This window comes from Limanda limanda, chromosome 20 (assembly GCF_963576545.1).
Source record: "Limanda limanda chromosome 20, fLimLim1.1, whole genome shotgun sequence".
NCBI lineage: Eukaryota > Metazoa > Chordata > Actinopteri > Pleuronectiformes > Pleuronectidae > Limanda > Limanda limanda.
In genome coordinates this window covers 21957157-21973004 of record NC_083655.1, presented here as the reverse complement: position 1 = coordinate 21973004, position 15848 = coordinate 21957157, and the positions used below count along the sequence as shown (strand labels likewise).

The following is a 15848-nucleotide window of genomic DNA, read 5'->3' as shown; positions in this document are numbered from 1 at the left end:
AATTTATGAAAGCCTTTTCTATAGACCTTACCCTGAGCAAGTCACGAATGGAGTTGCTGAAATAGATTTATTGAAAGCACCGTGCTACTGTGGTCTTATTTGTGCATGTGTTTGTTTCCAGGTGCAACCAGTATATCCCCTGTGCTGGCTACTGTGTGTGGTCGAGACCCCCCAGGTCCTCTACACTCGACAGGAGATTCCATGTTCATTCACTTTTCCTCAGACAGCAGCGTCAGTGGCCGAGGCTTTAATGCCTCCTACTCCAGAGGTCAAGCACCAGAAGCAAATTAATAAATGTCATAAACAAGGTTCTATTAGTATTGTACAACAAAAAGATATGGTCAATAGCGAGTGATGGCAAACAAAACTTGACACTCAATACTCAACAATTACATTTCTTTTCCTACACATTTCCTGTCACACTACTACTGCTACAACTCTACAAAGGCAATAATTACCTTATTAATAATAATCATCATTATACTTTTGTGTCTTCAGGTTGTGGTGGTCTTTTGCATGTAGACAGGGGTGTGGTGAGCAGCCCGCACCACCCCCAGAACTACATGCCTGGTCTGAACTGTAGCTGGAATGTGATGGTGACACCTGGCTTCAGGGTTTCTGTCACCTTCCAGAGCCCCTTCCAGATTCAAGGCTATGGAAATGGGTGCAGCTCAGGAGACTTCCTTGAGGTAAACAACATATTGAGAGCAAAAATGTCTAAAATATGTATGGTTCCAAGAAGGCCACTTACTGGGCCCATGAACGTTTAACCCTCAGGGCCTTAAAAATGTTTTTCTGCTTCCTGCACACTCATGGACAAAAATGTCCACTTCCTAAAACTTCTATGAAACGATATGTATTAAGATAATTTTCCCCTTTAATAAATACATTTTATTAAACATCAGTCCTGATCATAAATACAATATATTCATAAAATTTCTGTATTTTAAACTACCAATTTGTTAACGTAATACCAAATTTTTTAAGTTAAAATTATACAAATACATTGATAATTTCTGTTCAATTTCTCAACTGTATGATGAGTTTAATTTTGGATGGTTGTCACAGCCTGGCATATGGCACTGGTACACAACAACATTAATGTTTTTGAATCATTAGCTTTTGTGTGGTATCACAGTTGAAATAAATATTCCTCATTACCGTGCTTCTTCCCGAAATTGCTCTAAAAATACTTTATATTAATCCTTTTCTCTTGAGGTGACTTAATTTTTATAACCAACTTCAGCCCTGTTCGAGAATACAAAATTGGGCATTCAACTGTATTTGTCGGTCCTGTCACCTGTATTTGTTTGGCAGTGTATTTGATTCCTTTTACGTAGAAGGTATACTGTACATTCTTTCGAATTTGAGGGTGTGTGTCAGCACCTCTGTAACCTTTGGAAATCACACAATCTGTATTGAGTTAAATTGCTGTGTTGAGGTGAGATCTTAGATGCGGTGAGTGTTATTAGACTATGTCTGCCCCTCCTCACTAAAAAGGAAGCTAAACAAGTCATTCGATACAACTATATAGTAATATTTTAACATAATGCGCTTCCTATTTTTCTCCCATTTGCAAGTCACTGTTTCTTGTTAACATGGTCCAATTGCAGTCTAGTCTGGTGATCATGCAAAAAAATTCTGGTTATGGTGGTGTGGGGATCATGCATGAGACGCATTAGAATGGATATATCTTGCTCACATGGTTATCCAGGTCTCCGGTAATCATGCAGAGGAGTGCTTCCTACATTTAAAGTAACTCAGTGACTCATTCATATACTGTACATTTGCTCTTGTCTGTTTTGAAATAATTTGTGTTTCTAAGATCAGCCGTAGACCGGTTTTGGTCTACGAACAATTTGTTCATGAGACTGGTCTCATGAACATTTTGTTCTTTCTCCTTATCAAACAACTCTGCACATGTATTTGATGTACATGCAACTTTCTTTTCTTTTCTGTTATGCTTTTTAATTTGTCTGAAGTCTTTGATCCACTATTCATGATCAGCAATAAAATTGTTTATTTACAGTTATTATTCACTTGCTGCTTTCTCCACAGCTTAGGAATGGTCCAGATGGCTCTTCTCCATTACTGGGCCAACGTCTATGTGGTACAAGTCCCCCATCCCTTCTCCAGACAACTGACAACCACCTCTTCATTCACTTTATGTCGGATGGCAGTAATGAGGCCAGTGGCTTTGAGCTGATCTTTGAGGCCCACAGTCAGGGTAAAGCCATCTCACTTTTATATTTTTTCTATACTCACCAGTATCTTATTTATGTTCTGGGTTGATTGTATAATTAGGTTGTTTTAGGTGGACTGTTCAAAATTTCCAGATCGATTTTAGTTCCATCCACTCCTGAAATATTAAAGGAGTTTCTCGAGCCACCAGCCTACACCAACACTAATTGGGCCCTAACTAACTGGAGTTTTAAAATACTGTTTTCACCTGGTTTCCATACTAATCTGGAGCTTTCTAGTGCCTAAAACTGAGACTCTGGTGCTGATTTAGTTAGAAAACTCAGCATTTTGGGTAGAAAGTGAGACTTTTGGAAATGATTATGCAGATGCCCAAATTCTACTCGTGATTTTGGTCTTATCAGTCAAACTAACCAAAGTGACATAGTGCTGGAAGAGATGTGTGGGGTGAGGAGTGAATTTGACAATAGCATCATTTGCCATATATAAAACATTCTACCACTTCCATGAAAATAATTTAAAATCTAAAATGTATGTATTTGTGTTAAAGGAAACCTACAAACCTGCTCTGTCTCCCTTTCTGCAGCATGTGGAGGCTTCATTAAGCTGAATGACAATGATCCTCCAGGGTACATAAGTTCACCCAACTATCCTCAAAACTACCCCCAGAACATAGACTGTATCTGGGTCATCACTGTCCCCCGAGAAGCTGTCCAAATAGACTTTCAGGATGAATTCTACATTGAGCCCACAGCACAGTAAAGCTGCTACTTTCTCTACTTTGTTATTTTAAAAAGTATGCCTGCTTTGATTTAGTGTTTTTAAAGTATACTATTGTAGTGGACATATGTGATATGTGACAGAATTCACCAAAGACTGTTGACGTGCTTTACACTATTTGATTTGCACCACGTGGTTTGTATGATTACACACACTGTAAGGAGCTGTGGGGTTACCATGGTGGGGCATAGGGGTGAGTAGAAAATGAGAGAATTTTCATTTTTTAGATGAACTATCCTTTTAAAGATGTGTTCATCTGGATAAAATGCACACTTTTCTCAGTTATAATAAACGGGTAGACAAACAAATTTAAAGTATAATTTTATGACAATTAATGTAAAATATCATTCACCAAACCCCCTAAATTACAATCCCTAAAATTTATAAAAAATACCACTTGATCGAGAAACAGACTAACTGGTGTTCCTTCATGCATTTCTCAGATGTATGTACGACTACTTGGAGGTGCGTGATGGCTCTATAACCAATGCTGACCTAATTTCCCGACTGTGTGGCAATACCCGACCATCTACCCAGCATTCAACAGGTTCCTCCATGCTACTCAGGTTTCGAACTGACACAAGTGTCACACATAAAGGATTCAAGGCAAAGTACTCCAAAGGTAAGGACAATTTTCCAATTTTGACTCAATAATTTATATTCCTGTCTTAATGTCTTAACTACATTCATATGTTTCAATATTTATATGTATTTATTTTATATTCCTTACTCTTGCTTCCTTTTACACAAATTTTTACAGTAGTCCAAACTGGACAAACTTAACACCTTTTGAGTTTTTATGAAGACTACCACAGGTTATCTTTAATGTTTGGAGGGGAGGGTGAGGTGAGGGGTATTCAGCTGCAGTTACAGAGTGCGTCTTGATCTTTCTTATATTGGCCACATCAAGTCTTTCACATTGCAATGATGGTACACATTATTTTGCACCTTCAACATGAATTTGAATCGAAACATTAACAACCCTTGTTTGATACTCTTTAATATTCATAACCTCTCTCTCCTCGATAGATAGATAGATAGATAGATAGATAGATAGATAGATAGATAGATAGATAGATAGATAGATAGATAGATAGATAGATAGATAGATAGATAGATAGATAGATAGATAGATAGATAGATAGATAGATAGATAGATAGATAGAGATGATATATACATATTAAATTGCCTGCATATCTCTGTTAGATAGTAGCACTGGAAGGAAAAGAGGAAAAAGAAAGAAAAGAGATTAAATCAAATTCTCCATGTTTGTCTATATATGTTAGGTTGTACTAATGCTCTGTGTAAATAATAGATATGTTAGGACAAAATGTATTATACATGACTTTAAAGGTTTTCTTTATTAAGAATTAAAAACAAAGTCAAATACCAATGGCCCTACTCTCATTTGATATCTCTAATCCCCAACAGCAACATGCGGGGGTACCTACTTAGGTCAGAGTGGTATGGTCTACAGCCCTGGCCTCCCAGGGTACAATTATCCTGACAGCTCCAACTGTGAGTGGTACCTGGAGGGACCCACAGGGCACTACCTCACCCTTAGCTACGGAAACTTCAGCCTGCAGACCAGTCAAGGATGCTCTGCTGACTATGTCGAGATCAGAGAGTACAATGCCTCAGGTGCAAACGTTTTTTTTTTTTTTTATCAAAGATCAAGTGCTTATTCAGAATCTGTATGATTCCTTGAATGTACATATAAAACGGACTGCATTTATATCACACTACTCTTATTGAGGTTTGACAGCTCTTTACAGGTGACTTGTTCTACAGATACAGTGCATACAGTAATATAACTGCTGGTTCTGCTAATTAGACCCACTGCCATGTGAGATGCAAATCAAAGACTCACTATTAGATTAATTTCCTGTTCTGTTCTGGGATCTGGGAGAGGCGGTGGACCAGTGGCAGAAACTTGGACTATGGGCAGAAAAGGTCTCTGGTTCGTCTCTGGTTCGACTCCACGGAGAAACAACAAAAAGACGAACCAGGATTGATCTGTCCAAAAATCCAAGAGGATTCTCCCTACCCTGTCTAGTGCCCCTGAGCAAGGCACCTTACTCCCCCAACATCTGCTCCCGGGCGCCGTACATGGCTGCCCACTGCTCTGTGTGTCCTGCACCAGATGGGTTAAAAGCAGAGGTTAAATTTCCCTCCTTGCATGAGTGTGCTTGTGCATGTCTGTGCATGTATTTGGGACAAATAAATAAATAATAAATGTATCTTAATCTTAATGTAGGGCGCCTACTGGGCCGACACTGTGGCAGTCACCTTCCAGCCTCTGTGGACACATCTGACAGTTTTGCTTACGTCAGGTTTGTCAGTGACACCAGTGGAAACGCAGCCGGCTTTAGTCTGTCATTTGAAGCCAGCGTTGAAGGTATGATTTTTTTTTCTTCAAAGATTAGTAAAGAATTACTTGTCGCATTATCACAAACTGTTACATTACATTTACAGTTCTATACATAGAGTACAAATGTAAGTATTTGTCACTGTTACATTTTAGCAAGCAGGACCCAAATGCAGGCATACACACGTCAACTAGTAAAATAAAGTGATGGTCAAGAAGGTGAAATCTAAAAACTCAAAATAGAGAAACAGATATAGATAAAACATTTAAAGCACCACAAACTAACTTAGGAGCAACTGAGAAGAACAAACAAACTGACAAAAAAAACAAAAGGAACTACTGTATGACTACTGCTTAACTAGGGCAGAATCCAAAGAAAGGGTACTGTTATACAAAGGTACAAGGTATACAAGGAAATCAAATGATAAACCACAAAGAAAAACTAAAAGAGTCTTTCAGTGTCTTTAGTTCTTATATAAGGGCAGAATTGTGTCGACATTGATCGTCAAGGTCACTTCATCTACCAATCCACCGCAGTCTTGATTTTGCCATTATTATTGTTATTATCCATATTATTATTATTATTATTAAAGTGTTTTACTTTATTTCCTCTATACTCTAAGTTACTACCTGATTATCCAAGATCCTGTTTTAGCATTGGAAAATGAGATTATTTTATGTTGAACTTCACTTTTTGTTTTCCTTTTCCTCTCTATCCTCTTGCAGCCTGTGGAGGCGAGCTGAATGCTCCCTCAGGAACTATCTCCTCTCCCAATTATCCCAACCTGTACCCACACAGCAGGGTGTGTCACTGGGAGATGATAGTACCACCAGGCCGTCGGGTCACACTCACGATTAATGACCTACGGCTAGAAGATTCGGGTTCTTCCTGTGTATTTGACTATGTTGATGTGAGTTCCTTTCTGCCAGTGTTTCCTTATGTTTCCTCACGTCATATTCAAATTAAACGAGATGTAGTTTGTCACCACAAGATTTTACGTTGTATAAAGCTCAAATCAACATATTTGACTTTGTTGATGTGAGTTCCTTTCTGCCAGTGTTTCCTTATGTTTCCTCACGTCATATTCAAATTAAACGAGATGTAGTTTGTCACCACAAGATTTTACGTTGTATAAAGCTTTTCATGTCACAAATCAGGTCCATTCATCTCAAATGCATTTGAGTGGTGGATGAGGGTTCAGCAGTACTGCAAGCTCAAACCTCAGACTACAATTATGGTTAGATATGAAGAAAGATGATCTTATTGTGTGATTTATATGAGCTGACCTAAAGAAACCTTAGATATTAAATTGACAAACTTTAATTTCATAATGTTACGTTTGATGTCGCACTGTGGAAAGCAAGCCTCCCTGTGACCCTCAGAAGCACTGGGGGACATGCAACTCTCGCGTCAGAGCTTAACTGTCCCCAGACGCATCTTACCTATTCTGTTGCTACGCACTAGCTCACTTGGGAACTCATATCCCACTACAAGGGGAAGAAATTGAGCCCGATTCCGGCTCGGGGAGAGTCAGCTCACATTTTGCAAGAGGAAATGTTTTAAACACAGAGCTCTCTGGCTAGAGATAAATACTGAACCCTGAGTTGCCCCTCACAGAAAAAGTGCTACATTGGTGCACTGTATGAATGTGTGTGTGAATGGTTGAATGGCAATAACTTGTAATGTAAAGCACTTTGAGTGTAGTGGTCAAGACTACACAAGCACTAAATGCAGACCATTTACAATTTATTCCAGGTATTTTCTTGTCCCCAAACAGGGAGGAGGATGGGATCTGCCCCATCATGAAATTATGGGCTTTGAGTGAATTTCTCAGGAAATAAAAATTCATGATGCTTACAGATGCATACTTTGTACTCAAGGCACTTAGTAGTATAAGGTCAAGACTTAAAAATATAATATAGAAATCCAACATTTTCCACTACAACCAAGCACTTTGGCGACAGCTGGACCGGACTCGATGTGGGCGGCCATCTGTCAACTAGTGGGGCCGGTCTGTAAGAGGGGGTTTAGTCTAAACTTAACACTGGCTTTTTTGTCTTACCTGGTCATGGATAGAATGGGGGATTCCAGGTGGCGCTATCAGCTGTTTGTCTCCTTTACTAAATCTCACATGGGAGGCCAACCATGAAGCAACGTCTCTCCCGCTGGGTGGTTAATGTTGCTTTGGCTTATATAAATCAGGATCTGCAGCCCCCTTGGGCCCGCTTGCACAGTCGACTCGTGGTCTGGCCTTTTCCAGGGGAGTCTCTATCCAGGACATATATGCTGCAGGAAGTGCTGACGATGTATGTCAGACAGAAATCAGCCTCAGCTTTGTTGCTTTACTTCACTTATTGGATTTACTCGTAATCTGCTGAAGAGATATCTTGGGCTCAGTTAAACGGGTTTGATATATTGTTTTTATTCTTATGTATTTATAAGGAATAAAATAAATTGATTATCACCCTTATATTTTAGTTAAGTCGAAAACATGTCCTCAAGCATTTTGATATATGTAGCCCTGGTCCTAGAAATGCTGCTGTCATGCTACAGACCCAGTTACACTGTCTGTCTCTGATGACCTATGTATCTTCTAGGTACTGAATGGGTTGACAGACAATGCACCTCGCCTACAGCGATTATGTGGTACAGTAACAGCAGGCACCCAGGTGCGCTCTTCCGGAAATACCATGACTGTCGTGTTCCACACGGACGCGTCCGAGTCTAATGGTGGCTTCATGGCTTTTTACTCCTCTGAGGAGCCTGCAGGTTAGATGCTACCTTGGATATGACTAAAACTTAACCACTATCTACATAATGACATGATACAAATGCTAACAGTTTACATTTTAAATGGTAGAGATTATTGACATGTCACTGACTCATGTTTCATAGATTGAATAAAATGTTGTGCCAAATTTAGCACTTTAGCAGATTTAGCTAAATCCACAATATCTTTGAAGCCATTTGCTCAAACATCATGGGAAAATCGATGTCTGGGTTCATTCAATCTGAAGATATCCCAAATATACAAGTGCACATTATGTAGTCCAATACAGCAGCTCTGCAATAAAAACTCCATAGGTTCTAATATTAAGATTGTGTTAAAACTTAATTTTGTTGTTGTTAGAGTGTGGTGGAGTCCTGGACAACCCAGCAGGCGGAAACTTCACTTCCCCTGGGTACCTGGTGTCCAACTACAGTAACAACCTCAACTGTGAATGGCTGATCCGGAACACTCTGCACATTAATTCCTCTATTGTGGTGCTCATAGAAGACCTGCACCTTGAGACTCATCAGACTTGTGAGTCAGACTACCTCCAGTTCCGTTTAGGTGAGTACCACACAGACAACATCGGCACGAAAATGCAGTGAAGGAAATTACTGCACTTGTTATCATCAGATCCTGTTCCCTTCACCCGGTCTTCAGCCTTAGTTTCTCCCATCATCTCCTAAGAAGTGCCATTCCCTTCTCACAATCGTGGTTTTCTCAGACTTTACTCCTTATTCTCAACTAAATCTAAATCTACCAATCTCAATAATCCGAAGAATTTCAATAATCAAGATGACAAAATAATCCAAAATATATTACCGGAAACCTTTAAATGATTCAAGCACAGCCACCAATGGTTCAACTCTTTAGATAATTGGTTTGTGTAGATATTGAACAAGGATAATGCAAATAACTGGATATCTCAATCCTGCTGTTTACCAGCACCTCCATAAAATGTCATAACTGTTTCAAGATTCCAACCATCGCTACAGGTCTGACAACTGATGGAAAGCTAATAAAATCATGCACTTGACACACATACCTTGCAAATACACACTTCTTTGGGATAATCTATATTTCTTTTAAGGACAAAAAAACTTTAATTTTAATAACCTGGGAAGATAAAGGTATCACACAGCTTAAACCCTAAATTCAAAATACTTATCTGGATAACTAGATGATGACATCTGGGTAAGAGCCCAAAAATATTTTCAGTGACAAATAAACCTACCTACAACTCAAGGTAAACCCCACACATCACATCGAAGAAAATGCACCATATTAGACTTCTCCTATTTTTTTTCTTTCTTTTTAGTTGTTTTCCCCCTTGTCTCTTATTATTTTCAGTGTAACTGTTTAATTATTGTTAAAGCTATCAATTTATTTATTGTTTCTTTATAAATATGCAATGTCGGCTCAAAGTGTGCATGTGTCTGTGCTTGTGTATATGATTTATCCCTCTTAAAAACTACTTTTACACTAAGCTGTATATGGAATAAGTCACTTGATTAATGTGACTTATTACGCACTCTCAGCCAAGACCAAGACTTTTCATACGCTTGACTTGGTATTTAAGAGCATTCCTAAAAGTTTGATGAATATGTTGTGAATAAAGGTAACGCTGAAATGTCGAGTGTAGATTTACACAAAGCAGATTATGCAGAGCCCGAAGATGCAGTGTTAAGTTTAATAACAATTTCTAACACCCAATAAAATAGGAGAGTGTGAAATAGGAAATTTCAGTTATATGGGTTTAACTCAAAATTCCAGTATTATCAGCAGTTTATCAGGCCAGTGCAATATGGAGACTAGCTCACGTAGAACTAAATTATCAGCAGCAGCTACAAATATAATGTTAATTTGAATTAGCAAGTGGTAACACTGAGGTTTCTCTCCACTGTTTCTAACCCTGAAGAAGTTTTTTACATATACAAATTCTGAATTTGACCACTTGTGACATTTCAAACCAAAACTGCAAGACCTTTTTATCATTTCTACTCCATGCTGTAAATATCATTAATCAGCAACGTTATATGTTAACATTGGAGTTATCACTCTCCTTGCTGGTAGTTTAGTTAAATTCCTTTCCTATCTGGGGAGTCCTATCTGAGCCCTGAGTGCTATTATCTATTATTATCCATCATAATTTAACTCTGATTTGAGTTGTGAGGTGCTAATACCATCAAGGATCTTCAGTCCAGTGCTAGCTTTGCATAGATGCAGAAGTACAGCCTTTACTATCACTCTGCATTGCTACCATACGTTATTTTATGCACAGCTGAGGTGGTAACATGAACAGTTCATACCCCTGTATAGACACTGGATGAGTAATAGGCACAGACTAAATGAAGACTGCTGTGTTGTGGTTTTTGATAGGATGACTTAATAGCCTGCTGATCTGGAAAAATGTTCTGTCAGGTCTGTTGTTTATATAGAGGATTGGCACATATTGGTTTGGATTTGGAGAAAGGGTGAAGTGAAGAGTCAAAGCTTCAAGGATTTTAGTAACTGGTTGGTTAACTCTTTAAGAAGGAATAATCAATCCCAGTCCAGATCATCTTTCTGAACATTCTAAACTATTTAGTGACTCATTGGTTGAACAGGTTGGAAGTAATGGATGGCTTCTACAGTACACAGTCTTTGTATTGTATATGTGTATAACCTTCTACACCTTCCCTCAGGTAACGCAGACGGGGAGCTGTTGGCCACGTTTTGTGGGCAGACCACCCCCATTATTCCAATTGTGGTCTTTACACCAGAACTCTGGGTCCAATTCCAGACTGACACCTCCCAGGGAGACTTGGGCTTCAAGGCCAAATACTTGTTCTCTGGTAAACAAAATGCTAATCCTTGATTAACTTCATCTTCCAAAGGGTATATCTACTTTTCTTTAATCACAGTTGTACTCATAATGCCATCCTAATATGCAGGGTGGGGTATGCCATATGGGATGGTGGGATTACCCTCCTCTGGTCACTTTTTTATCTATCTTTACCTGATTCTGATCATTTTATTTGAACAGTACTGAAGTACTGTTCAAATAAAATTTATAAAAAACATCTAAGTAAAGCACTATAACGAGATGGTCATACAAATAACAGTAAAATCAAGAATCGTGTCACAGAAGATATTCTGTGCAAAGTGCTCTACACTCCCATTTGGCCAATAACCATAAATAGTGTTGGCATGAATCACCACATAATGACTGATACATTTAAAATCTTTCTTTATTGATTCAAGTATTCATTCATTCAGCACCAACACTCAGACACACACTGCGACACAACATCATTTAGTCTTCGCGATCACAAATGATAGTCATGACTTATTTGCATATAAAGCAGGGAAGTGCTATATATGTGTTTAGATTTGCAGAGATGTGGAGGAGGGATGACAAGCCGCAGATATCTTCTCCACAGGAAAACAGAAAAATAATATATACATATATATTCCTGAAAATGCATTGTTAAGTTTAAGTTCCAACATAGTTTTATTGATGATTAATATATACATACAATTCATTGAGGCTATTTGCCCACTGTGGTTAATGATTTATTTAATACCCCTGGGATTTTTTTAATCAATGTCTCTGCAGAATGTGGAGGATGGCAGTCAGGTGAGGGAGGGGTGTTATCCAGTCCTAACTACCCCAGTATCTACCCCAACCCCAGTCGCTGTGCTTGGCTGCTAGAGGCTCCAGTGGGCCACACGATTACGGTAAGTTTGTACCACCCATCAAAAAGAATAAATGGATTGTGGACTGGCATACTGACTGTTCTTTGTTTAAACATTTCATTCCCATATTTGCTTTTATCATGAAACTTATGCAACAACAGAGGATATCTATATCAATAATAATTATAATTATATTTATAATCCCTTCTCCACTGTATTAATGCAGCTAACCTTCAGCTACTTCAACTTGGAGCCCCACTCTACATGTGGCTGGGACTCTGTCACCATCTTCAATGGAGGATCCCCTGGCTCCCCTATTATCGGCCAGTACTGTGGGAACACCTCCCCAGGAAGCATCCAGTCAGGATCCAACAAACTTGCTGTCGTCTTTCTAGCAGACCACAGCGTGTCCTTAGGAGGATTTACAGCTTCCTGGTCGGCTGATTCGTCAGGTGAGTTAACACTGACTAAATGAACATGCTCGTGCCTGTTCTTTCCCTGACATACAAAACGCACATGCTTTAGAACATTGCTGTAGTTAGCTCAATGCTTTCATCAACGCAGCCTGTGTTGGACATTTTACTAAAAAAAAGATATGTAAACTGTAATGTTATTACTTGATTTCCTGTCAAAAGTAACTCATAATATAACTTTTCTTTTAAACCCAAACAAATTTAGACTTTGCATGTGTGCTGCTATGATAATCTCAGGGTTATCACTGGTAAGTGCAGATAAGGCTTCAAACTAGCAAGATTTTTTTTACTGCAGCCTAGGAGTTCATAGTTATGGGCTAAATTGAAGGCACACCTGTTTAAAAGTGATGACAAGGCACATCTTTTGAATAAATTCTTTTATTGAGTCAAGCCATTAAGACCAAAGAAAAATCTGCAACACGGCTCAAAAAGTAGACCTTAATAGAATGTTGGCATGTCAAAAAAGAGGTGCAAAAATAAATCTGTCATCACAGAAGTAATTAATAACTTAAAATGTTTGTAAAAACCACTGGGCCCGTACTTTACCACTTGGTGTACCATTTCTGAGACAAATCATTATTAATGAGGAAATACAGAGGGGACCAGTAAGATAACCTAAGTTTAACTGGTAAAAAAGTAGGGCATGCTGTATAACAGGCCTTTAAAACTGACGATACAAGACAGCAAACAAATCAAAACGGTTGGCATATAGCTACAATACATTTTTATTCAATTAAATATATTATTGCTTCACTGGGATGTGCTGGGGTGGAGGTCGGTTGCTTGAACAAATGCTCTGCTCTGTTTATTTTTTGAAGTGGTACCTGTAATAATACTACTAGAATTTTATTTATAATATTTTACTAGTAAAAGTATTACTGTAACACAGGGTCCATGTTCTCTATAGACTAATTTAACATTGACTGCAACATCAGTGAGAAAAGGTTTAGGAACTATTTAGGCACACCTTTTTTTTGTTTTCAAAAAGGCTTGGCATTAAAAAAATACTGTTAACGACAGAATATTTTGAAAGGGGTAACAGTCCAATTCCACCAAGACAAAGTAGTGTACTAATCCCATGTTTATGATGAATTACATTGTTGCACAGTGGAGATCCATTGACATTTCAGTAAGACATCGGCTTATACAAGCTCTGTTTTGAAAATATAAAATATAAAAATGCTATGATAGGAGATTACTGCTTGTCAAGCTTTTGATATTACTTGTGATCATTTTATTTGCGCATTACACAATCACATGTATTTGTTTTTGGCCAGGGTGTGGAGGGGTGATCCATGCTGACTCTGGAACAATCAAGTCTCCAAACTATCCTCAGAACTTCCCTGCCAATGTTGAGTGTTCTTGGCAGATCATTGCCCATGAGGGAAACCATCTGCAGATGAGCTTCAACAGTGATTTCCAGATTCCAGACAACACTGGGACCTGTCAGAACGGTTACATCAAGGTACCAGCATCAAGCTAAACTAAAACATGTGGTCAGTAGTTTGACCTTTATTAAATGATAATGCTCGATTCTAAAAGCTTGTCATAACAGTTACTTTAGTGAGAACAGCACAAGGTTATAGTAACAGCTTTTGACCAGAGCTTGAGAAATACAAACTGAAGGATATTAAACCTTATTGACATCTTTGTGAAAACAGTGGTGTGACTCACTTTGCATTAAAGTGTGTACTGCCCAGTGCACCAGGAGTTTACCCAGCACACAGTGAAATTATCATGGCCCAGCTGGCAGGGTACACATGCAGTGCACCTTGAAATTGGATGGGATCATATAATGTATTATCATAGATGAGCATATTTAAAGCTGTGAAAATCAATGGTCCATTTGCCATTTCCTTTAACTAATTTCATCTACTTGACAAACATGGCATGTCATGGCATGTCATGATGCACTAGTTTGGGATTCATTTCTGAATCTCTTGGACATGCTGATGATCCTACCATGTTATTTTTTGACAACCATGGTTGCGAGAGTTATACGAGAAAAAAGTTTTTTGCCACTGTGTAGACTGTTTTTTATGTGTCATTACCCAGCACGCTTGGTAATTTACAAAATAATCTGTTTGACAATTAATCTATTTAATAAATTGTTATGCAGTCAAGCACAGAGTTGCATATTTACATTACATTACATTTCATTTAGCTGACGCTTTAATCCAAAGCGATTTTACAATAAGTGCATTCAACCATGAGGGTACAAACCCAGAACAACAAGAATCAAGCATAGTTGTGGTTGACAGTGTGTAACATCACTCCTTAGAGACAGTAGAAGGAACTCAAGCGTCCTTGAGAGAATCTATGGTAACAGAGCAGAGAGTGATAGAAGGGACTTCAGCATAAGTTTTATGTAACTGATGATACAGTGGATTACACGGCTGGTAAGAATTACTCATTTATTTAATCAGTTTTATTCTCCATCATATGGAACAATACTTAGAAATCACATGTCAGCTGCTTGAGCTGCTTGAAATATTAACAGTTATTAATAATTTCATAATTAGATATACAATCACTGAAATTGCAGTGGTGTTGGGAACAAAATTGCGGTAAAGCCTGCATGTGCTTTGGAAGGGTAGAGCAAACAGCACAGTGAATAATAGCTTGGACTTCACTGGATTTATTTTTGCATTGTTTTCAATCATCACTGGCCAAAAGGAAAGGGTTTACTTTTATTAACGAAAATAGATTACAAGATAGGCACAGGGAATTCTTTTTTTTTTGATAATTACCCTTATTATTTTTAGTTGCAAGTGACTTCTTTGGTGAATTTGATAACGGATCTGGATGATGTTACCCAAAAAAAGAGAGAACTGAGACTGTGAGAGATGTAGGCAACAATCCAGAGGTTGACCAGCATGTAACCAACGGCCATGATAAGTCATTATGATGCAAAAACAGCTTCATAAACTGTTTTGATAACTATTAGGAAAGTGACGAATTAAGGCTTCATCAGAGATTTAGGCCAAAAGAAGAAAATACAAGTAGATGTCAGAGGTCAAGCTGACAAATATAGTAGTTGTTTGGTTAGTTAGTTTCTATTTTCCCACAAATTTGGACAGTTCAACTGTGTAGTACATGTATCCAGAAAGCAATGTTCTATTGGTCAACAATTTCTCAATTATGTGTGCATTTTCCAACAGGTGTGGTCAGGTCAGACCCAAAATCCTGAGGCTCTGCTGTCAACAGGCTGTGACTCGGTGGCCCCAGGCCCTATCATTACTCCATATAACATCATTACAAGCCGATTCCAGGCTACAGAAGCAACCGGCAGAGGCTTCTCTGCCACCTACAGCACCAGTAAGAACCAGGCAGCCAAGATAGTTCATGTTGAGGTCATGGTGTGGCATTGAATGTTAGATGTCTGGGTTTCTTTAGAATTATTATTTTATCACACAAGAGGGCTGAATATATGACATATAGTGAAGGCCCTTTTATAGCTTGAAAGTTACTTTCCAAGTCTGATTTATTTGCATGTACAGGCTGAACTTTGATTAATGTCACTAAGTTGTTTGAAGGAGGCACGAGGCGGCCAGCCCAACAACATGCAAAGAAAGTCT

General features: G+C 38.4%; 1 protein-coding gene across 1 annotated transcript in view; it reads left to right on the top strand.

The window, feature by feature from the left end:
- Positions 1–15848, top strand: part of cubn (cubilin (intrinsic factor-cobalamin receptor)) — a 78156-nt gene that overhangs the window by 47470 nt on the left and 14838 nt on the right. Inside the window, exons 41-55 of the mRNA XM_061094226.1 lie at positions 122–268; positions 499–689; positions 2059–2227; positions 2786–2957; positions 3423–3601; positions 4412–4621; positions 5238–5378; positions 6075–6259; positions 7947–8118; positions 8480–8683; positions 10804–10953; positions 11718–11839; positions 12024–12249; positions 13548–13735; positions 15432–15588. Of these exons, the coding sequence (XP_060950209.1) occupies positions 122–268; positions 499–689; positions 2059–2227; positions 2786–2957; positions 3423–3601; positions 4412–4621; positions 5238–5378; positions 6075–6259; positions 7947–8118; positions 8480–8683; positions 10804–10953; positions 11718–11839; positions 12024–12249; positions 13548–13735; positions 15432–15588 (2613 nt within the window). The remainder of the gene's footprint in view (positions 1–121; positions 269–498; positions 690–2058; positions 2228–2785; positions 2958–3422; positions 3602–4411; positions 4622–5237; positions 5379–6074; positions 6260–7946; positions 8119–8479; positions 8684–10803; positions 10954–11717; positions 11840–12023; positions 12250–13547; positions 13736–15431; positions 15589–15848) is intronic.